Consider the following 22,587-nt stretch of genomic DNA (forward strand, 5'->3'; position numbering starts at 1 on the left):
TGCAACAAACAAACCCGCAAACGGCCGTCGTTACGGTGACACACAAGTCGCCGATCGCACTGTCCCCCCTCGCAGACAGGTAACACACACACACACACACACACACACACACACACACACACACACACACACACACACACCAACACCAATGGGTCAAAAACCACTCCAACGAGGCGTGCCACCATTCCACGCCACGGCGACCAACCTCGTGGCCGTACCCCGCAACACGCTTTGACGCGCCCCCCCCCCACCCACAATCAAAATGCACACATACATCACAGCCGTCCACACAAACAACAACAACAACAACAACAACAATTCCGCCCTTCCCGCAAAAGGCAAGTTGGTGGCCCTGAAAAGGGCCGTTTTGCCGCTCTCGCAACGGAGGAGCCTTCTCCATCCTTCCTTCCATTCCAGAGCCACCTCCTTACTTGGAGCTCGTGTACTTGGTCACCGCCTTCGTGCCCTCGCTCACGGCGTGCTTGGCCAGCTCGCCAGGCAGCAACAGCCGCACAGCGGTCTGGATCTCGCGGGACGTGATGGTCGAGCGCTTGTTGTAGTGCGCCAGGCGAGAAGCCTCGGCCGCAATGCGCTCGAAAATGTCGTTCACGAAGCTGTTCATGATGCTCATCGCCTTCGACGAGATGCCCGTGTCAGGGTGCACCTGCTTCAGCACCTTGTAGATGTAGATGGCATAGCTCTCCTTCCTCTTGCGCTTCTTCTTCTTGTCGCCCTTCGAAATGTTCTTCTGCGCCTTGCCAGCCTTCTTGGCGGCCTTCCCGCTAGTCTTGGGCGGCATCTCGAACGAACGTACGGCAGCAGCAACACCAGTAGCAAGCGCTCCGCTCTAGTCAGCGTCTCCCCACACAGTGGCACCCGCCGCCAGCCGCCGCCGCACCTTTACCAGCTCGCCCTGTTGCGGCCGCCGACCAATGGGGCGCGCGCGCAACCGGCCGCCGCACCCGAGCCCATAAAGCACCCCCACCCCGGCTGCGCCGGCACGCGCCATCTGCAAAGATGGCCTCCCGTGCTACACGCACCCCTCCGAGCCGCTCAAACTTCTGAAGGTGGTATTCCGCCACCTTCCCCTCAAGTTTGGTGCGGACTACCTTCGCGAGGAGCTCGAGGACCTGGGCTTCGGCGTCCGGTCCACCGGACTAATGAAGTCTCCACGTACGCATCGCGACATGCCACTGTACCAGGTTGTCCTCGTTGACAACCTGGAAAATCGGAAGATTTTCCAGGTGCAGCGGGTCGGCCGTGTCAAGGTCGCAGTGGAACCTCTCCGGGCCAAAGGCAAGAGGGCCCAGTGCTTTGCCTGCCAAAGGCTCGACCATGTCTCCCGGTACTGCTCCATGTCGCCCCGCTGCGTTAAGTGCGCGGGCGGGCACGAGAGCAAGTCTTGCGGGCTTGCCAGGGAAGACAAACCGACGTGCTGCAATTGCGGCGGCACGCACGTTGCCAGCTATCGAGGCTGCTCGGCCTTCAAACGGGGCCGAAATCAATGGAGGGGAGGGACCGCTCCTTCTCGTAAGGTGCACCCGTCCACCAGCTTTGCTGCCGCCACCAAGGGAGGACCAGCTTCCGCCACCCGAAGTTCGGCGCAGGTGGAGCGTGAGACGCGGCCACCGACCGCGCCGTCCACGGCTTCGCCCGTGGGGGTGGCAGCCCCCGCGACCACGCAGGGCGCGCGGGCTGCCGCCCCGCGCAGGCGTCGCCGGCGTGCGGGCCGGGCCACCCCTGCCGCTGCACGACGGACTGTCGAAGACACTCTGCCGCCGCAGAGGACGGCGCCTCGTGCTGCGCCGCGACCGGCTGCCGATGCTCCGCGGCAGTCGCCTAGTATGGAGCGGCCGCCACCGGCCGCCCCAGTGGCGGAGGCCGCCCCAGCGGCCCCCACCGCCCCCATGGCCACCGACGCAGCTGAGCTCCGATCGCTCTTGCGGTCGTTGAGCCAGCTGCTCGAGCAGCTCCCGGTGCTCGTCACCGCGGTCACGTCGGCCCTTCAGGCCGGCGTTGCAACTCCGCCGTGCCATGGACAATCGCCATATCCATGGCCTCACCGTTTGCGCCTTCAACGCAAACAGCTTGGTCCCCCAACAAGGGGAATTCAGGGAGTTCTTGCGCGACGAGGCAATTGACATCTGCCTCGTGTGCGAGACCTTCCTGAAGCCGGGAATACACGTGAGGGTGGCCAACTATCAGTGCTACCGCACCGACAGGCTGACCCACGGCGGAGGGACGGCCATCTACATCAAGGCGTCCCTCAAACATCACGAAGTCCAGCTTCCGCCCCTCGCTGCAATGGAGGCCACTGGGGTGGCTGTCACCACGACGGCGGGGGTCATCACCTTCGTTGCGGCCTACAGGCCGCCGAGGGGACTGCTTCAGGAGGCTGACGTCGACGCCCTGCTGGCACTGCGCGGGAAAGTCTTCATTGCGGGTGACTTGAACGCCAAGCACCCTCAGTGGAACTCCCGCATCACTAACGCCAGTGGCCGCCGCCTCCTTCGCGTCACGCAACGGCATGGTGCGATAGTACTGGGGCCTTATGAGCACACCGTCTTCCCCCATCGCGGCCAGTCTGACGTGCTCGACATCGCCGTGCTCAAAGGTGTTGGGCACTTCACGTCCGCCACCGTTAGATGTGCCATGTCGTCCGATCACCTCCCGGTGGTCTTCGACATGGACGTCATCGGTGCATCTATGCCGTCCGACCGCCACAACTTCCGCGGCATAGACGAGGCGCGCTTTCGTGTCGAGGTCCTCGACCGCCTCGAGGGCGCGCCCGATCCCGCTGTGCAAGGGGCTGACGAAGCGTTGGCCTTCTTCACGCGGCACACACTGGCTGCAGCGGAGGCGGCCACCCCCAGGCGGCCAGGACGGCCGCGAGAGATGTCGCGCCAACTCCCGCCACACATCCTCGAGGCGATCACAAACAAGAATCGCCTCTTTCGGGAGTGGCAGCTCACACGGCTGCCTGACACGAAGCGCCGCCTCAACAGGGCGCGGCGCGAGATTCGGGCCGCCATCGACGACCATCGTCATCGGGACTGGGCGGGTCTTGTGGCCACTCTTACAACGACGGACGGCAGCGCTTGGCGGACCGCTAAGCGTTTCCTTCGTCGTCGTCAGCGAGTCCCACCTCTCCATGTGGGTGCGGACGTTGTCTGCGAACCAGATGCGAAAGCAGGCATCCTCGCGGACACGTTCGCAGAAAACTTTCAACCTGCTGATGGCGTGGTCGATCCCGATCACGTCCGTCTGGTGGCAGAGCGCCTGCCGGTTTTTCTCGCTGCGCGACAGGAAGACGACGTGATCGAGCAAATCACAGCCGAGGAAGTGGACCTGCAGCTCCGTCGTCTCAACCCGAAGAAGGCAGGTGGCACGGATGGTGTCACCAACTGCCTGTTGCGGATGCTTCCGCCGGAGGTACACCAATCTCTGGCGGACATCTTTAACAGTATCCTCCGCTCTGGGACCTTCCCTTCCGCGTGGAAACACGCGGAAGTGGTTGCCATCCCCAAGAGCGGCAAGGATCCACGTCAGGCCGCGAACTACCGGCCGATCAGTCTGCTCCCGTCAATCTCAAAAGTGTTTGAGAGGTTGTACGCGGAGCGGCTGCTGCGCCACGTGACGGAACAGCAACTCATTCCCGAGGAGCAGTTTGGTTTCCGGTGCGGCCACTCTACCACGCAGCAGTTGCTGCGCCTCGTGGAGCAGGCGATGCGAGCGCTGGAGACGCGGGAGTACCTAGGGGCGGTGCTTCTCGACGTCTCCAAGGCCTTCGACTGCGTGTGGCACGACGGCCTCGTGTACAAACTTTTTGCGCACGGGGTACCGACGTCGCACGTAGTCCTGCTGCGCTCGTATCTCTCGGGACGCACTTTCCACGTCCGAGCAGATGGAGGCACTTCCACCGACCGGCAGATTCGAGCGGGGGTGCCGCAGGGGTCGGTCCTCGGCCCCCTGCTGTACTCCCTGTACACCGCCGACGCCCCGCGGGTGGCACGCGTGGAGTTGGCACTTTATGCCGACGACACGGCGTTGTTCACCCGCAGCATGAATGCGGCCGAGATGCGCCGTCGCCTCCAGCTCGGATGTGACGTCCTGGGCGCCTGGTCCACGAAATGGCGCTTGAAGTTCAACGCTGCGAAGAGTCAGGCTGTCATCTTCAGCAGAAAGAGGCTGCCACCGGACCTACCGCCGGTCACGATCATGGGGGGCCCCATCCCCTGGTCGCGGACCGGCAACTACCTCGGGGTGACGTTGGACAGACACCTGACGTGGCTGCCACACATCCGTGACGTCCGAGGGCGGGCAGTGGGGCGCCTTCGTGCGCTTTACCCACTGCTCAACCCGTCATCGACTCTCCCTCCACGCCATGGCCTCACCATGTACCTGTCCCTTGTTCGGCCGGTACTGGAATACGCGGCTGTGGTGTGGGGTAACGCGGCCGCGACGCACATTGCGACGCTCCAACGACTGCAAAACAGGGCGCTGCGACTAGCGCTCCACAAGCCACCTCGCTATCCGACGAGGCTGCTCCATGAAGAAGCTGGGATCCCCTTCCTCCGGGATCGCTTCCGGCAAATCGCACGGCAGTTCTACAGCAATGCAGAACGGTCTGGCAGCCGCTTGATTCGTGGTCTGGGCCGCCAGGTCCACCACAGGCCAACGACTCGTTGGCCAGATCTACTGCGAGAGTAATTATCTCTCGCCGCCCGATGTCGAAACAGAGGGCGTCACAATGACCGACGCCCAGTGAGGACACCTCACCCTGTTAGGTCCACTGCACCCACTAACGAGGTCCCCGCAGGAACAGCAGCTCCGCTGCTTAGACTGCCTTTACACCTGGCTTATGTAGCCAGAGTTTTAATGCGAGTGCGAGTGAGTGCGCCGGCACGCACTCCGCTGCTCGACTCGCTGCCGCTCGCACCGGTCGTTTTCGTTTCCGTTTCGTGTGCACCGTCGCTAGCCCATCGCCATGTCCGGACGCGGAAAGGGAGGCAAAGTCAAGGGCAAGTCAAAGTCCCGCTCAAGCAGGGCTGGGCTCCAGTTCCCGGTCGGCAGAATCCACCGCCTCCTGCGCAAGGGAAACTACGCAGAGCGCGTCGGCGCCGGGGCGCCCGTCTACCTCGCCGCCGTCATGGAGTACCTCGCGGCTGAGGTGCTCGAGCTGGCCGGAAACGCGGCCCGCGACAACAAGAAGACGCGCATCATCCCGCGCCACCTGCAGCTTGCCATCCGCAACGACGAGGAGCTCAACAAGCTCCTGTCGGGCGTCACCATCGCACAGGGTGGTGTCCTGCCCAACATCCAGGCCGTCCTGCTGCCAAAGAAGACCGAGAAGAAGGCCTAAAGGAGGCCAGGCAATCGCAGCGCCGCGTGCTCCCCTGCACGCAACGCGCTTTGCCGGCTCGGCCCACAACAATCGGCCCTTTTCAGGGCCACCACACAAACCTACGTCCAAAGCAAAATTTCAGTCGTCCTCGCCGCACCTTGTTTTGTTTTTTAACTTTGCACTTTCAACAGCACAGCCGCCGCCGGCGCACGTCCGCCATCTTGTCGTCCACACAGCCCGTGTGGCCCAACAAACACACACACACACACACACACACACACACACATTTTGCACGGTCGCAGTCGCCTTCCAAACGACAACGGCAGCAATAATGACCATTGTTAAAGGGAGGCGTGTCGACACACCGCCCTCCACTCCCGCGCGCAACGGCCGTCGACACGAACGAAACAGCTGATCCGGCCGCCTATGCCCACACGCCTTGCCTCGGAAACCCCAACGCCGCCGCAAACACACAGAGCCAAACCACGCAAGCAAATAATCACCGCCTCTCGCACAACAACACACAGCCCGCCATCTCCGTCGCGATCGATACAAAGACACACAATAACAAACACAAACGAAGCAGCTCCACACACAGCCAGCCACATGACACGTTTCCTTTCCTTCTCCCCTCCCAGTCACATCACGTCGCTCAAACGGAAAGAAAGAAAGAAACAAACAAACAAACAAACACAGCGCACACACGCAGCAACAACACAGACTCTTTCGCACTTTTCAACTTCCGAACAGTGTGGTGGCCCTGAAAAGGGCCGTTTTCTAGTCTCTCCCACCCACAGGCACGGCCGCGGGAAGGCCAGCGCCCGCTGCGACGCAGCCTAACCGCCGAAACCGTACAGGGTGCGCCCCTGCCTCTTCAGGGCGTACACCACGTCCATGGCCGTCACAGTCTTGCGCTTGGCGTGCTCAGTGTACGTCACCGCGTCGCGGATCACGTTCTCCAGGAACACCTTCAGCACCCCGCGGGTCTCCTCGTAGATCAGACCAGAGATGCGCTTCACGCCGCCCCTGCGAGCCAGGCGGCGGATGGCGGGCTTCGTGATGCCCTGGATGTTGTCGCGCAACACCTTGCGGTGCCGCTTGGCGCCACCCTTGCCGAGCCCCTTTCCTCCCTTGCCGCGGCCTGTCATCCTTCCTCGGGCAAAGCAAAACGTGCACAAACAGCAGCTGCAGCGGCTCGCGAGTCGGCTACGGTCTGCGCCCAGCGCAAATAAAGGATGGGGCCCCTCCACGCCCGCACCAACGTGGTGACCAACACAAAAGTTCTACTGTCACCTCCGTATGCATGTTAGTTTTGAATCAAGGCGTCACAGGATGCAGGCTGTGATGTTATCCATGCGTCTGGGTAAGGCTACTCATTAGCGGCTGGCGGCGGGTGCCACTGTGTGGGGAGACGCTGACTAGAGCGGAGCGCTTGCTACTGGTGTTGCTGCTGCCGTACGTTGGTTCGAGATGCCGCCCAAGACTAGCGGGAAGGCCGCCAAGAAGGCTGGCAAGGCGCAGAAGAACATTTCGAAGGGCGACAAGAAGAAGAAGCGCAAGAGGAAGGAGAGCTATGCCATCTACATCTACAAGGTGCTGAAGCAGGTGCACCCTGACACGGGCATCTCGTCGAAGGCGATGAGCATCATGAACAGCTTCGTGAACGACATTTTCGAGCGCATTGCGGCCGAGGCTTCTCGCCTGGCGCACTACAACAAGCGCTCGACCATCACGTCCCGCGAGATCCAGACCGCTGTGCGGCTGTTGCTGCCTGGCGAGCTGGCCAAGCACGCCGTGAGCGAGGGCACGAAGGCGGTGACCAAGTACACGAGCTCCAAGTAAGGAGGTGGCTCTGGAATGGAAGGAAGGATGGAGAAGGCTCCTCCGTTGCGAGAGCGGCAAAACGGCCCTTTTCAGGGCCACCAACTTGCCTTTTGCGGGAAGGGCGGAATTGTTGTTGTTGTTTTGTGGACGGCTGTGATGTGTGCGTTTTGATTGTGGGTGGGTGGGGGTCCGCGTCAAAGCGTTGTTGCGGGGTACGGCCACGAGGTTGGTCGCCGTGGCGTGGAATGGTGGCACGCCTCGTTGGCGTTGTGTGTCACCGTAACGACGGCCGTCTGCGGGTTTGGTTTGCACATCACACATGGCGAGGGTGAAATGTGCAATGTTTTGCCGCCCACTATTCCCTTTGCAGTACGCCGAGTTGACAATGGTGCGACGTAACTGCAGCGTGGAGGTGTGTGGAGTGACGTTGAAATGAACGTGCCATTAAGAGACGCATTGTTGTTTTGTATTGTACTGTACGTGTACGGCGACACGCACGATGATGTACCATTCGACTCTGATTTTTGATAGCCGTGTCTGACTGATTGCGTAGGACGCACGCACACCGATGTCGTCATTCGAGATGCACGCGTGTCCAGTGCAGTACAGTAAGCGCGACGCTAGACGACGACGACGGCGGCGGCGGCGGCGGCGGCGGCGGCGGCGGCGGCGGTCGTTTTTGGCGAATGTCTGTACACGTGTTTGTCTGTGTCCATCCGGTATGTATTTGTTTGTTTGACATAGTTTTGTGTAACTGTCGATCGGCGCGATAGACCGGCGTCACGCAACTGAACCGAAGTCTTTGGGCACACCCGTCATACTGTTGTACACCGTCGCGCTGAGAACGGTAACGAAAGGTTGACTTTGATCGGTCGAATGTCTGGGCAGAACGTGAGGAATGAGGCAAGAGTGCAGGAGGAAAGGACAGAGGGGGGGGGGGGGCAAAAGAGAGAGGAAGGGAGAAACGCATTCGTAGAGCAACGGAACGTTCCCGTGTCGGAGGCGTATTGGAGCCGCACTGAAATGCGTTTAACGGCGGCGCGGCTGCAAGTGTCTGCCGTGGTGAACGTTACCTTACCTTTGACGGCTGCATTGGGCTTTGCCTTTGCTTGTGCTTTTTGCTTTCGCTTTCCCGGATGTACGTAACGTTTGTTGATATGGTTCTGAGGAAGAGTGTATGACAGTGCCGTGCCGTCCATGTTCGTGTGCCCTCCCATTGTTGTGTATGCTATTGTCTGTGTACTTGAATGATGTATGTAGGTGTTTAGTGGACATGTTTTACCAGTGGGGGGAAATGGATCGTCGATAGTTGGCGTCACTCTGTCACGGTCGAGATGACGCACCCTCCGTACAGAAAGGTGTCGAGAAAGTGTGTGTGTGTGTTTAGCGAATTGCGTCCGTGAATTGGCAGTGTTTGGAGGTGGGCGTGCCCTGCATGTGGCCCGGAAGGCTGTTCGTTTGGCGGTAGTGTTGTGTGGACAGGGGAGGGGCATGCGTAACGCTGCTGGCATGGCATTCGGGAGATGGGAGGGGGCAAACGAGGAGCGGCGGCCAGAGACGGGACGGGGAGGGGCGCGGTGTGGGTGGCTTGCGCCTGTGCTCGGCGTTGTGGTTTGTGCAAAAGAGGAGGAGAAAAACAATGAGGTGCCAGGGAGGGGAGCGTTGTTGTGTTGTGGTTGTCGTGGTGTAGCCGCAGACGCGGCTGTCAGTGAACGTGGCGAGACGGACGGATGCGCGGAGGGGCGGGGGCGGCGCATTTCGCCGGTGCCGTGCCATGCCTGAAAGCCGCGTGGTCGCTGTGTTGTTGGTGGCGTGGGGGCGAGGAGAGTACCGTACGGGTGTGCTTGTGCGCCGGAAATGGCACACTGCGCCTGCCCGTCTTGGAGGCTGATGGCTGTGGTGTGGAAATGGGGCGCGGTGATGGTGAAGCAGTTGAAGAACAGAAAAAGAAACCAAAAACGTAAGGGGGAGGCCATGGCGTGATGCGGCGGTGGTGGTGAGAGCGGGAAAAACAAAACAAAAAAAAACAACAAAAAAAAGAAGGGAAAACAACAAGAAACAAAAAAGAAAACAAAAAGTCTATCAAGATTAAAATGTAAATGGAAATGGACCCAGGTATAACCTCCCCGCAAAAATAGCAGAGAGTCCGATGATAATAAAAATGTGCCAGAATGTTAACGTCCCTACAAAACAAACCCAACGATAAGTAACAGTGCAACAGACATAATGAAACCTGATACATTGTATGAGGGCAGCAGCGTTGACCTTTGGCCCTGTATTCAGAATAAAAAGAGCCAAAGATCGTTACCCCAATGAAAAAGAGACACACACACACACACACACAAAAAAAAACAAAAAAAAAAAGTGCATTTATATCTGCTCCTCAATTGTAGATACCCCTTACACAGCTGTGTGCAATGAATGAGTGCTGGCTGGTAATTAATTTGCACTCCTTGGAGGGAAATGCCATAGGAAGTAGTCTTTAAAAAGTGAATGTTTTTCTTTAAAAAAAAAAAAAGTTACTTTAGAAAAAAAGTAATATTGGGGCATTTGTTGTTGAACAAAATAAGTACAATTAACATACGTTATCAGATTTGCGCAATGCAGCTTCACACTACCTTGTTATTGTAACACAATATACTGTACATCGTCCCGAACCGTGACCAGAGTCGCGAGACGAGCAGAGCACGCCGCCGACGCCCGCTCAGTACAACCGTCCACCCGCTACGACTGTCGACTGTCGACTGACGACTACTACCTCTCCCGACTCGCGCTACAATATATATAACAACTGTTCCTGGCGACTCGCTGCGTGCCACTACTGTCGTCTGGCGCGGTCCAAGCGCCGACTAGCAACGATAAATAACTCTCTGGTCAGACAGAGATGCTGTCATGCCTCGCCATCGCTCTGGTAATGAGTACATACGTGTTGCAGCGTGCGTACCACCGGAACACGCAGTGGCGGAGCCAAAGACTGTGTTGTCGAGGTCGAGTGCGTGCGGGAAGAGAGGCAGCGTCGGCACGGAGATGCAAGCGAGCGAGACGCACGGGGGCTGCGGCGTGGCGCGTTTGCGGTTGGCGCCTTTGGTGGCAACGGCCGGGACAAGCAGCGGTGTATGGTGTGGTGCGGGGCGGACAGGGGCGGCGGTGGACGGGGAGGAGGAGGCGGCGCGACGACGGCATGGGGGCGAAAACGGGACGGGGGACGGCGGATGTTGAGAGGCGTCACGCGCGGACAGGACACAGACACAGAGACACACAGATTGGAAAGGGAGGGTGCGCGGTAGTAGTTGGGAATGTGCGTGCGTACCGTGCGGGATGGGAGTGGGCGAGGAACACGGTCGTGGCCCCTGTTTTGGGTGCGTGTGATGACGTCGGTGTGTTGTGGGAAGGGAAGGTGCTGTGGCGGCGGCGCGTAATGGGCGTAGGCCGAAAAGAGAAAGGAACGTGGGCAGTGTGTTGTTGGCAAGCGTCGGTTCGACCGCGACGTTGATGGGCAGGGCAGGGCAGGGCAAGGTTAATGGTGGTAGGAGTAGGCGTGTGGGCGCAAAAAATCTGCCGCTGCAGGCGGTGCCGTAACCGCCATGGCGGGAAGGAGAGAGGGCCAAAGAAAGAAAGAAAGAAAGAAAGAAAGAAAGAAAGAAAGAAAGAAAGAAAGAAAGAAAGAAGAAAAAAAAAAAAAGGAGGAGGGGGGGGGGGGCGGGCGAAAGTGGAGAGGCGGTGGTGTGAGAAGGGCGGGGGCGGAAGGAAGGCAGGAAGGACAAGAGGCGAGGCGACGGCTGGCTTTGTGTATCGGTCGGTCTCTGGCTATGCTTCGTTTTCTGCAGCAGGGTCGGTGCGCGGCGTGGCTCGCGGCAGTGGGAACGCCTGGCGGCTGGACGGCCAGCAATGCGGTTGGATGGGCGGCCACAGCACCGCACCTGTGCCCGAGGAGGAGACGCTGGCGGCGGGCCCTGAGGTGAGGCCGGCTCGGCTGGGGCTGGGGCTGTGGATGTGTAGGTGTGCGCCGCTGCTGCAACAACGAGTAAAACGCGAGAAGAAGGGATGGCGGTAGAGAGAGAAAAAAAAAAAAAAGGGTCGTGTTGTGTTGATGCGCAGGCAGACGCGTACAGAGAGACGAGCCCGGTCTGCAGCAGGGTGTGGCCGTGCCGAGTGCAGAGCAGCGGCGGCGGCGGCGGCTCGGTTCGGTTCGGCCCGGCCCGGCGGGCCGCGCTGTTGTCGCGGACGTGAGCGCCCCCTGGCGGGTGGCCGGAGGCGGCGCGGCGTGTTGGACGTGTGGCTGGTGGCAGTGCACAATTTGCGAGTGGCTGGCGGTGTGGTGTGGCGGTTGGCGCGTCGGGCGGCGGAGAGAGAGAGAGGAGAGGTATGTGTTGCGGGCGCCCTTTGCTGCGCTGCGTCGTTGCGTGTGCCGTACAGGGCGGGCGCTTGTCGACTGTGTGGGCGGTGTGGTGAATTGGCGGCGTTGTGCCGCGTGTGCCCGGCCGAAGGCGTCGGGAAAAACAGAAGGAAAGGAGAGAGTGTGAGTGGGTCCGGTGTGCGTAGGCCCGTGATGTCGCGTCACGCCGTGTCATGTTTGTGAAACGGCTGCCGGGAGGTGTGGTAGCGAGCCGGTCGGTGTCAGTGCGAAGGGGAATGTGCGTGCGTTTGGCGGTTTCGGTGTGCTTTTTGCGGCGTGAGAGTGGGAATTAGTGGGGCCGGCTGTTGTGTTGGTTCCTTGTGTCTTGTGTCGTGTAGCTTGATGGCAACGTGGAAGGACGCCGGTTTCGTTTCGAGCCTTGCGTGTGGTTGTCGACGTTGACTGGTTGGCGTGTGCCGATGCACGTGCATGTGTGGGTCGCGAGTGCGTTTTTGGCTGGCTGTGTGTGTGTTGGGGGGGAAGGGGGAGGCGGTGGTGAAAGTGCAGTCGTTGCCACGGGCGTCGTCGGGTGGGGCTGGGGCTGTGCGTCGTGGTGGCGGAAAGGTGGTAGGTTGCGGGAAGCGAGCCCGTCGTTGACGGTGTCGCGTGAGTTGTGAATCGAGTGGGGCGCGGGGCGCGGGACAGGAGCAGCGTGCCGCTGCGTCGTGGTCGCCAGCAGAGGCTGTGCCTGTGCGTGTGCTTGTTCGTTTTGTGGGCGGCGGTTCGTGCGAGGCGTTTTTTGTTTTGATTTGTGTTGCCCTAGTTGTTAGTTTATTTTGTTTGTTTTTTGGTTTTTGTTTGTTATTTTGAGACGACGACTGGTTGGTGGCGTGCGCCTCCCGTGTCGTTTGTGTGTGTGTGTTTTTTTTTTTTTTTTGTGTGTTTTTTTTGCACTGGGCCCTGGGGGTGGGTGGGTGCGTGTCGATTGCCGGCTGGCGAAAGGTGCGCCATCGGCGGGGTGGGTCGCCGGCACAAGTAGAGGCGGCGGCGGCGGCGGCGGCGGCGTTGTTGTTGTTGTTGTTGTTGTGTGGTGTTTGTTTTGTTCGGCTGTGTCGGCGAGCTGTGTTGCGGTGCGTGTGAATGGTGGTGCAAAAGTGCTGGCGTTGGGGGTGCGACTGCGACGGCGGCGAGCCGCGGGCGCGCATGATAGTGATGTTGTGAACAGCGGCTGTGTACGGTAGTGGTGTAGTTGTAGCACGACGTGCATCCGGGCCGGCGCGGAAAGCGCAGTTGCGGGCGGTTGCCCTTCGGTGCCAGCCATGTCGCGTGAGCGGCGGGTTGCTCTGGTGTCGACACGTGGTGCTCTGGGTTGTTGTGTGGTGCCCTTTGGCCGGTGGGGGTGGTTCGCGTGTGTCTCGTTCGCGCTCGGTATCTGGTCGTGGTCGTGCTGCTCCCCGTCTGTCGGCGGTTTTTCGACGTCGTCTGTACGTTTTGTTTGTTTGTTTGTTTGCGGCGTGCCTGCCGACGTCGTCCCGTCGCGACCTTTCAACCGAAAGTGTGGCGCCCGAAGGTGAACGAACGTAGCCTGACCTCGGCGCTTTACGCTGAGCTGAGGTGAGCTGAGCGAACCGAACCGAACCTAACCTGTGGTGAGGTGAGCTCAGCCTGAGCCCCTAACGTCTACGTAAGGTAAGCTGTCCGGCTCACGCCTCACGTTTTTGAACGCTTTTTAACCTACGTTTGACGCTTCTTAACCTAGCACTGACCCCTTAACCTAACCTAACGTGTAACCTAACCTAACCTAACCTAACCTAACCTAACCTAACCTAAGCTCTGACGCCTGACGTGTTTGAATGCTTAACCTAAGTTTGACGCTTAACCTAACCCAAGTCCCCTTAACGTAACCCACGTCCACCTAACCTAACCTAACCTAACCTAGACGTGTAAACGTAATGTGTAACGCGTAACGTGTAAGGTCGGCTGTCGTGTGTGCTGACGGCAGATTGGGTTGGTCTGTAGATTCGGATTGCGGTTTGCCTCGGTCGAGGGGTTGGGTCGGAAGCGGCGAGGGGCGGCGGCGCCTGTTGCGCAGGCGGCGTCCGTTTGCGGCGGGCAATTGTTGAGAAACGGCTGTGAATGTTGGCGGGCGAGAGGAGGAGGACGGCGCGCGATGTGGCCCGACGGCTGCGGGCCGATCGGGAAACGGCGGGAGGGCGACGGAAGGCGATGGGGCGGCGGAGGCGCGTTTGCACGGCCGTCATCGCCGCACGCCTCGGCTTGTGTGGCTGTGGCGCCGGCCGCGCTGGCCGGGCTGCCGCGGCGACGGTGTGGGAGTTTTGCCGAAGGTTTGGCCATTGTGGCGGGTCGTCGGCTGGGGCTGTGGGGGCGGCATTTGGGCGGGGGCGGCGATTCTCGGCGGGCCGACCCAGGCTGTAGCGCGCGGTAGCTGCAGTTTGGCCGTGGTTTGCGGCGCTGCCGTGGCGACTGGTTGGCGACTGTGGTGTGGCTGTGTGTAGCCCCATCCTCGGTGGTTTGAAAGGCGCGGGCGGTTGTGGCGCAGGTTTGGGGCTGCTCCGCACAGGCTGTCGGACGTTGGGCGGTAGCAAGCGCGGGAGGCGCGGCGCGGCGGCGCGCAGAGTGGCGGCCGCTCTCTCGGCCGTCCGCGCCCGCCCGCGACACTGGCTGGGCCCTTGTGATTCTCTGCTCTGCTGTGCTGTGCTTGCGTGCCTGCCGTCCCGCTCGCTCTCGCTCTCGCTCTCGCTGTGTGTTACGCGCGTCGTCGAAATGGCAGATCAGGCGGCTACGAACGAGACTGCTGCGGCACCCGCCGCCACCGGCACTACGAAGAAGGCCAAGTCTGCGTCGTCTGCGAAGAAGCCGCGCGCCAAGCCTGCGCACCCGCGCACCTCTGAGATGGTGACGGCGGCCATCAAGAGTCTGAAGGAGCGCGGCGGGTCGTCGCTGCAGGCGATCAAGAAGTACATTGCCGCGCACTACAAGCTGGACGCGGAGAAGCTGGCGCCGTTTATCAAGAAGTACCTCAAGTCGGCCGTCGTGGCGGGCGAGCTGGTGCAGACGAAGGGGAAGGGCGCGTCCGGCTCGTTCAAGCTTGCCGGCGCCGGCGGCGGGGGGGCGGCCGAGGGCGGCAAGGCTCGTGCTGGCGGTGCCAAGAAGAAGCGCGCCGCTCCGGCCAGCAAGGAGAAGAAGGGCGCCCGTGCGGCCGGCGCAAAGAAGGCTGGTGGCGTGAAGGCGGCGACCGGTCGGAAGGCGGGCGCCGCCAAGAAGGCGTCTGCGGCGTCGGCCGCTCCCGCGGGTGCGAAGAAGGCGGCTGCGGCCAAGCCGGCCAAGGCCAAGTCGCCGTCGAAGGCGAAGAAGGCCGCCAAGGTTCCGACGAAGAAGCCGAAGGCGCCGCGCCCGAAGAAGGCGACGACGCCGTCTAAGGCGAAGGCTTCGCCCAAGAAGAAGAAGTAGAGTAGAGGAGAAAGAGATGGGAAAGGAAGGGTTTGGCGCTTGGCTCCGTCGTCCCCACCCCCCGTCGTCGTCTAGTGGCGCGCAAGAGACGCGCGGCCCAAAACGGCCCTTCTCAGGGCCATCAAAGCACGTCGGGGAAGGTTTTGATTGTCGTGTTGCGTTTGGTGTGGGTGTCTGTCTGTATGCCCGTGGGGATGCTGTTTGCGTGCCGTGGTGGTTGGATTGCGGGGGTCGGTGGCGGGTGTGGGCGGCGGTAGCGGTAGCGGTAGCGGTGGTGTTGTTGTCGTGGTTGAGTGTCGCCGTGCTTTTTGGCGGCGGCCGACGGTTGGTTTTCTGTCACGTTGTTTTTGAATACGTTGGTTGGCTTGCCTGCGTTCAGTTCTTCTCGGATGTCTTGTCTCGTCGTGTCCGGTCTTTGTTTGTTTCTTTGTGTGTGTTATGTTTTGCAACGGGGGGCACGTTGAGATGTGGAAGGAGTCGGCGGGGATTTCGGTGGCGTGTAGAGCGCGCGTGCCTGGCCGTTGGCCGTCGGTGCGGGTTTTGTTTTCGAAACGAAAGCGGCGGCCGGCCAGCCACCCGTGCGGTGTGACGTCGGCCGTTGGGTATTGTGCGCCTTGAGCGGCCGGGGAGGGATGATGTGCGATTGTTGCGCGCTGCTAGCAGGCAGGCAGAGTGAGCGGGTGTGGCGGACGGACGGGAAGTGGTGGTTTGTTTTTTGTTTGTTTGTGTGGTTGTGGGGCGAGAGGCAGGCGACCGACAAAGTTTGCTCGCGACGGAGAGATGTTAGTGGCCCTGAAAAGGGCCGTTTTTGTTTGTGCGGTGCGGTGCCGCGGCGCGGTTTAGGCGCGCTCGCCGCGGATGCGGCGCGCGAGCTGGATGTCCTTGGGCATGATGGTGACGCGCTTGGCGTGGATTGCGCACAGGTTGGTGTCTTCGAAGAGGCCGACGAGGTAGGCCTCGCTGGCCTCCTGCAGGGCCATGACTGCGGAGCTCTGGAAGCGCAGGTCGGTCTTGAAGTCCTGGGCGATCTCGCGCACTACGCGCTGGAATGGCAGCTTGCGGATGAGCAGCTCTGTGCTCTTCTGGTAGCGCCTGATTTCTCGCAGGGCGACGGTGCCCGGCCTGTAGCGGTGGGGCTTCTTGACGCCTCCGGTGGCGGGCGCGCTCTTCCTCGCCGCCTTGGTGGCGAGCTGTTTGCGCGGCGCCTTTCCGCCGGTGGACTTGCGGGCCGTTTGCTTTGTGCGGGCCATGGCGGTAGCGGTAGCGGAGCGGCGTGCGTGGAGGTTAGGTGCGGCGCGGCGTCCGGTGCTGCCTCCGTGCTGCGCTTATATGCCCTCGGTTGCGCGTGGTGGGGGGAGGGCGGGCCAGAGTCTATATAGGGGGGCGGCGGGCGCGCTGGGCGCAGACCGTAGCCGACTCGCCAGCCGCTGCAGCTGCTGTTTGTGCACGTTTTGCTTTGCCCGAGGAAGGAAGGATGACAGGCCGCGGCAAGGGAGGAAAGGGGCTCGGCAAGGGTGGCGCCAAGCGGCACCGCAAGGTGTTGCGCGACAACATCCAGGGCATCACGAAGCCCGCCATCCGCCGCCTGGCTCGCAGGGGCGGCGTGAAGCGCATCTCTGGTCTGATCTACGAGGAGACCCGCGGGGTGCTGAAGGTGTTCCTGGAGAACGTGATCCGCGACGCGGTGACGTACACTGAGCACGCCAAGCGCAAGACTGTGACGGCCATGGACGTGGTGTACGCCCTGAAGAGGCAGGGGCGCACCCTGTACGGTTTCGGCGGTTAGGCTGCGTCGCAGCGGGCGCTGGCCTTCCCGCGGCCGTGCTTGTGGGTGGGAGAGACTAGAAAACGGCCCTTTTCAGGGCCACCACACTGTTCGGAAGTTGAAAAGTGCGAAAGAGTCTGTGTTGTTGCTGCGTGTGTGCGCGCTGTGTTGTTTGTTTGTTTCTTTCTTTCCGTTTGAGCGACGTGATGTGACTGGGAGGGGAGAAGGAAAGGAAACGTGTCATGTGGCTGGCTGTGTGTGGAGCTGCTTCGTTTGTGTTTGTTATTGTGTGTCTTTGTATCGATCGCGATGGAGATGGCGGGCTGTGTGTTGTTGTGCGAGAGGCGGTGATTATTTGCTTGCGTGGTTTGGCTCTGTGTGTTTGCGGCGGCGTTGGGGTTTCCGAGGCAAGGCGTGTGGGCATAGGCGGCCGGATCAGCTGTTTGTTTCGTTCGTGTCGACGGCCGTTGCGCGCGGGAGTGGAGGGCGGTGTGTCGACACGCCTCCCTTTAACAATGGTCATTATTGCTGCCGTTGTCGTTTGGAAGGCGACTGCGACCGTGCAAAATGTGTGTGTGTGTGTGTGTGTGTGTGTGTGTGTGTGTGTGTGTGTGTGTTGGGCCACACGGGCTGTGTGGACGACAAGATGGCGGACGTGCGCCGGCGGCGGCTGTGCTGTGAAAGTGCAAAGTTAAAAAACAAAGCAAGGTGCGGCGAGGACGACTGAAATTTTGCTTTGGACGTAGGTTTGTGTGGTGGCCCTGAAAAGGGCCGATTGTTGTGGGCCGAGCCGGCAAAGCGCGTTGCGTGCAGGGGAGCACGCGGCGCTGCGACTGCCTGGCCTCCTTTAGGCCTTCTTCTCGGTCTTCTTTGGCAGCAGGACGGCCTGGATGTTGGGCAGGACACCACCCTGTGCGATGGTGACGCCCGACAGGAGCTTGTTGAGCTCCTCGTCGTTGCGGATGGCAAGCTGCAGGTGGCGCGGGATGATGCGCGTCTTCTTGTTGTCGCGGGCCGCGTTTCCGGCCAGCTCGAGCACCTCAGCCGCGAGGTACTCCATGACGGCGGCGAGGTAGACGGGCGCCCCGGCGCCGACGCGCTCTGCGTAGTTTCCCTTGCGCAGGAGGCGGTGGATTCTGCCGACCGGGAACTGGAGCCCAGCCCTGCTTGAGCGGGACTTTGACTTGCCCTTGACTTTGCCTCCCTTTCCGCGTCCGGACATGGCGATGGGCTAGCGACGGTGCACACGAAACGGAAACGAAAACGACCGGTGCGAGCGGCAGCGAGTCGAGCAGCGGAGTGCGTGCCGGCGCACTCACTCACTCACTGCAAAACACTGGCAACATCTGCCAGGTGTGGAGGCAGGGTAAGCAGCGTAGCTGCTGTTCCTGCATATACCTCTCTTTTGAATTTGGTTTCCTAACTTCAGGGATTTTCCTCGGTGAGCGCCTCTGACTAGGGAGGCGCTCTATGTGGCGTCATCGCCTCCGTGGGAGTTTGTTTACTCCCGCAGGAGGTCGGGCCAACGTGTAGTCGGCCTGTGGTGGACCTGGTGGCCCAGCCCACGAATCAGGCGGCTGCCAGAGTGTTCTGCAGCGTTGTAGAACCCTCTGGCGATGTGCCGGAAGCGGTCCCGCAGTAGCGGGACGCCTGCTTCCTCGTGCAGAAGCCTCGTAGGATAGCGAGGCGGCTTATGAAGGGCAAGGCGCAGCGCCCTGTTCTGTACTCGCTGTAGCACCGCGATGTGTGTGGCGGCAGCGTTGCCCCACACCACGGCCGCATACTCTAGTATCGGCCGTACCAGGGCCAGATACAGAGAGAGGCCGTGTCTTGGCGGGAGTGTGGAGGAGGGGTTGAGCAGCGGGTACAGCGCACGAAGACGTCCCACTGCTCGCCCCCTGACCTCGCGGACGTGGGGGAGCCACGTCAGGCGCCGATCGAGCGTCACCCCGAGGTACTTTCCTGTCCGCAACCATGGAATGGGGCCTCCCATGATCGTGACTGGCTGCAGGTTCGGAGGTAGCCTTTTCCTGCTGAAGACAATGGCCTGGCTCTTTGCGGCGTTAAATTTGAGTCGCCATTTGGTGGACCAGGCTCCCAGGACGTCACATCCGAGCTGGAGGCGACGGCGCATCTCGGCCGCGTTCATGCTGCGGGTGAACAGCGCTGTGTCGTCAGCATAAAGTGCTAACTCCACGCGTGCCACCCGCGGAGCGTCGGCTGTGTAGAGGGAGTACAGCAGGGGGCCGAGTACCGACCCTTGTGGTACTCCCGCGCGGATCTGTCTATCTGTGGAGATGCCACCGTCTGCTCGGACGTGGATCGTTCGTCCCGAGAGATACGAGCGCAGCAGGACCACGTGTGACGTCGGTACCCCGTGTGCAAAGAGTTTGTACACGAGGCCGTCGTGCCACACGCAGTCGAAGGCCTTGGAGACATCAAGAAGCACCGCCCCGAGGTACTCCCGCGTCTCCAGCGCTCGCATCGCCTGCTCCACCAGGCGCAGCAGCTGTTGGCTGGTGGAATGGCCGCTCCGAAACCCAAATTGCTCCTCCGGGATGAGTTGCTGCTCCGTGGCGTGACGGAGCAGCCGCCCCACGTACAGCCGCTCAAATACTTTTGAGAGGGACGGGAGCAAGCTGATCGGCCTGTAATTCGCTGCCTGGCGGGGGTCCTTCCCGCTCTTTGGTATGGCAATCACTTCCGCGTGTTTCCACGCGGAAGGGTAGGTGCCAGTGCGAAGAATGCTGTTAAAGATGTCCGCCAGAGTCTGGTGTATCTCCGGCGGCAGCATCTTCAGCAGACAGTTGGTGACCCCGTCCGAGCCACCCGCCTTTTTGGGATTGAGGCGACGGAGTTGCAGGTCTACTTCCTCCGCCGATATCTCCTCGATCTCGTCGTCGTCGGCCCGCGCAGCGAGGAAGACCGGCAGGCGGTCCTCCACCATGCGGACGTGGTCGACGTCGACGACGCCTTCGGCGGGTTGGAAGTTCTCCGCGAATGTGTCTGCGAGGACACTCGCCTTTGTGTCTGGCTCGCAGACGACGTTTCCCCCCACTTGGAGAGGCGGAACGCGTTGGTGTCTCCGGAGGAAGCGCTTGGCGGTCCGCCATGCGCTGCCGTCCGTTGTCGTGAGTGTGGCCACAAGGCCCGCCCAGTCACGGTTCCTGTGTTCCTCGATTGCTGCCCGAATCTCGCGCCGAGCCCTGTTGAGGCGGCGTTTCGTTGCCGGCAGCCGCGTGAGCTGCCACTCCCGAAAGAGGCGATTCTTGTCCGTGATCGCCTCCAGGATGTGCGGCGGGAGTTGGCGCGACATCTCGCGCGGCCGTCCTGGCCGCCTGGGGGTGGCCACCTATGCGGCCGCGAGTGTGTGGCGCGTGAGGAAGTTCAGTGCCCCGTCGGCACCCTCCACGTACGGGTCAGGCGCTCCCTCGAGGCGGTCTAAGACCTCCGCTCGGAAGCGCGCCTCGTCGATGCCGCGGAAGTTGCGGCGGGCGGCCGGCAGGGACGCTCCTATGACGTCCATGTCGAAGACCACCGGGAGGTGGTCGGACGACAGGGCGCTACGGACGGTGGCAGACGTGAAGTGCCCGACACCTTTCAGAACCGCGATGTCGAGCACGTCAGACTGGCCTCGGTTGGGAAATACCGTATGATCATAAGGCCCCAGCACAATCGCGCCATGCCGTTGCGTGGCGCGGAGGAGGCGGCGGCCACTGGTGTTGGTGAGGCGGGAGTTCCACTGCGTGTGCTTAGCGTTAAGGTCACCCGCAATGAAAATCTTCCCGCGCAACGCCAGTAGGACATCGAAGTCAGCCTCCTGGAGATGTCCCCTCGGCGGCCTGTAAGCCGCGACGAAGGTGATCACCCCTGCCGTAGTGGTAACAGCCACCCCAGTGGCTTCCACTGCGGCAAGGGGCGGAAGCTGAACTTCATGGTGCTTCAGGGAGGCCTTGATGTAAACGGCCGTCCCTCCGCCGTGGGTCAGCCTGTCGGTGCGGTAGCACCGGTAGTTGGCAACATTCACATGCACCCCAGGCTTCAGGAAGGTCTCGCACACGAGGCAGACATCTATTGCCTCGTCGCGCAAGAACTCCCTGAATTCCCCTTGTTGTGGGTACAGGCTGTTGGCGTTAAACGCGCAGATGGTGAGGCCGTGGACATGGTGATTATCCATGGCGGGGTTGGGGAGCTACGCCGGCCTGGAGGGCCGCGGTGGCCGCGGTGACGAGCACCGGGAGTTGCTCGAGCACCTGGCTCAACGATCGCAGAAGCGATCGGAGCTCGGCTGCTGCTTCTGGTGCCGTGGAGACGCCAGGGGCCGCTGGGGCGACCTCCGCCACAGGGGCGGTTGACTGGGGGCTCTCTGGTGGCGTTGACTGTCGCGAAGCGTCAGTATCTGGCCGTAGGCGAGGCGCAGCGCGGGTTGATTGCTGCTGCTGCGGCGGAGTGTCGGTGGCTGTCTGTTGCGCTGCGGCACGGGTGGCACGCCCCCCGCGCCGGCGACGCGTGCGCGAGCGGGTGACCCGCGCGTCAGGCGCGGCCACCGCCCTCTCGGGCGGAGCCGTGGACGGCGCAGACGGCTGCTGTATCTCTCTGTCGTGGAGGTCGGAGCGCTGCAGCCCGCTTTTGGTGGCGGCAGCGAAGCTGGTGGTAGGGTGCACCTTTCTAGACGGAGCACCTCTGCCTCGCTGCTGGTTCCGGCCCCTCTGGAAGGCCGTGCAGCCTCTGTAGCATGCAACGTGCGGCCCGCCGCAGTTGCAGCAGGTCGGTTTGTCCTCGCGGGGGAGTCCGCAAGATCGGCTCTCATGCTGTCCCGCGCACTTGACGCAGCGGGGGGGCATGGAGCAGTACCTTGAGACATGGTCCAGCCGCTGACAGGAGAAACATTGGGCCCTTTTTCCTTTGGCCCTAAGCGGTTCGACCTCGACCTTGACACGGCCGACCCGCTGTACCTGGAAGATCTTTCTATTTTCCAGGTTGTCGACTAGGACAACTTGGTACAGCGGCATGTCGCGGTGGGTCCTGGGAGACTTCATCAGGCCTGTGGACCTGATGCCGAATCCCATGTCTTCGAGCTCCTCGCGGAGGTAGTCCGCCCCAAACTTGAGGGGAAGGTGGCGGAATACCACCTTCAGGAGTTTGAGCGGCTCAGAGGGGTGTGTGAAGCAATGGAGGCCGTCTTTGCAGATGGCGTCCATCACCGCACGGTATTCGTCATGTGTCGTGACCGTGACCTTGTAGAGGTCACCACCGCCGGCAGGCTTAACGGTGGTTGACGCGGCCAACCTGCCGATCTTTTGCTCAAAGTTTTTGTACTCGCCGTCCCATTGGACGACGATAGGCGGTGGGGGCGGCGGCTTCCTCTGTGGCGGCACCAGGGGCGCCTCGTCGTCCTCCATCTCGTCTGCGTCCGCCCCTGCGAACGCATTTGTGGTCGGCAGCGGCTGCGGTGGCTGCAGTGCGGCAGCCTTGGCGGTGTGCCTCCTAGGTGGGGCAACAAAGCCGTCCTCATCAGGCTGCCTGGGGGCAGCGACTGTCGCAGTGGGCTGCTGCGTCCTCGTCGGGTGTGGTGCCTTGGTGGCACTAGCACCAGCCCTCCCAGCCGCTGCAGCGGCAGCGCGGGAGGCTCTGGGTGCCTTCTTCCTCGGCCTTGCAGAGTCAGAGGTCGAGGAGTGTGTGTCTGAGTCGTCGTGTGTCGTGGCCCGGCGCTTCCTGGGCGCACGGGCGTCGTCATGGTCTGCATCGCGACTCTCTGCCTCGGCGATTGCCTCGGCAAGGTTCGCGTCAGGGAGGTCGATGACCTCCATCTCGGTAGCCTCTTGTGCTGTCTTAGCGCCCGTCCAG

The 22,587-nt window shown here is 61.5% G+C and overlaps 1 protein-coding gene across 1 annotated transcript; it reads right to left on the bottom strand.

Moving 5' to 3' along the window:
• Positions 1–1,501: 1,501 nt before the first annotated feature.
• LOC124545551 (serine/arginine repetitive matrix protein 1-like) lies at positions 1,502–22,550 on the bottom strand. The gene is made up of 3 exons (XM_047124499.1): positions 22,030–22,550; positions 21,075–21,468; positions 1,502–1,939 (listed from the first exon to the last, which is right to left on the bottom strand). Exons 1-3 carry the CDS (start codon positions 22,548–22,550, stop codon positions 1,502–1,504), a joined length of 1,353 nt encoding a protein of 450 aa, XP_046980455.1.
• Between the last annotated feature and the right edge of the window lie 37 nt (positions 22,551–22,587).

This window comes from Schistocerca americana, chromosome 8, assembly GCF_021461395.2.
Source record: "Schistocerca americana isolate TAMUIC-IGC-003095 chromosome 8, iqSchAmer2.1, whole genome shotgun sequence".
In the NCBI taxonomy this organism is placed as follows: domain Eukaryota; kingdom Metazoa; phylum Arthropoda; class Insecta; order Orthoptera; family Acrididae; genus Schistocerca; species Schistocerca americana.

Bases quoted from the DNA above. Each gene is read 5' to 3' on its own strand.
- LOC124545551 (XM_047124499.1), bottom strand. From the start codon at position 22,550: ATGGAGGTCATCGACCTCCCTGACGCGAACCTTGCCGAGGCAATCGCC. The intron at 21,469-22,029 runs GTTGGCCGCGTC...TGCATGCTACAG, and splicing joins TTTGAGCAAAAGATCGGCAG to AGGCTGCACGGCCTTCCAGA. The intron at 1,940-21,074 runs GTCGCCCCAGCG...AACGACCGCAAG, and splicing joins CAACCGCCCCTGTGGCGGAG to AGCGATCGGAGCTCAGCTGC.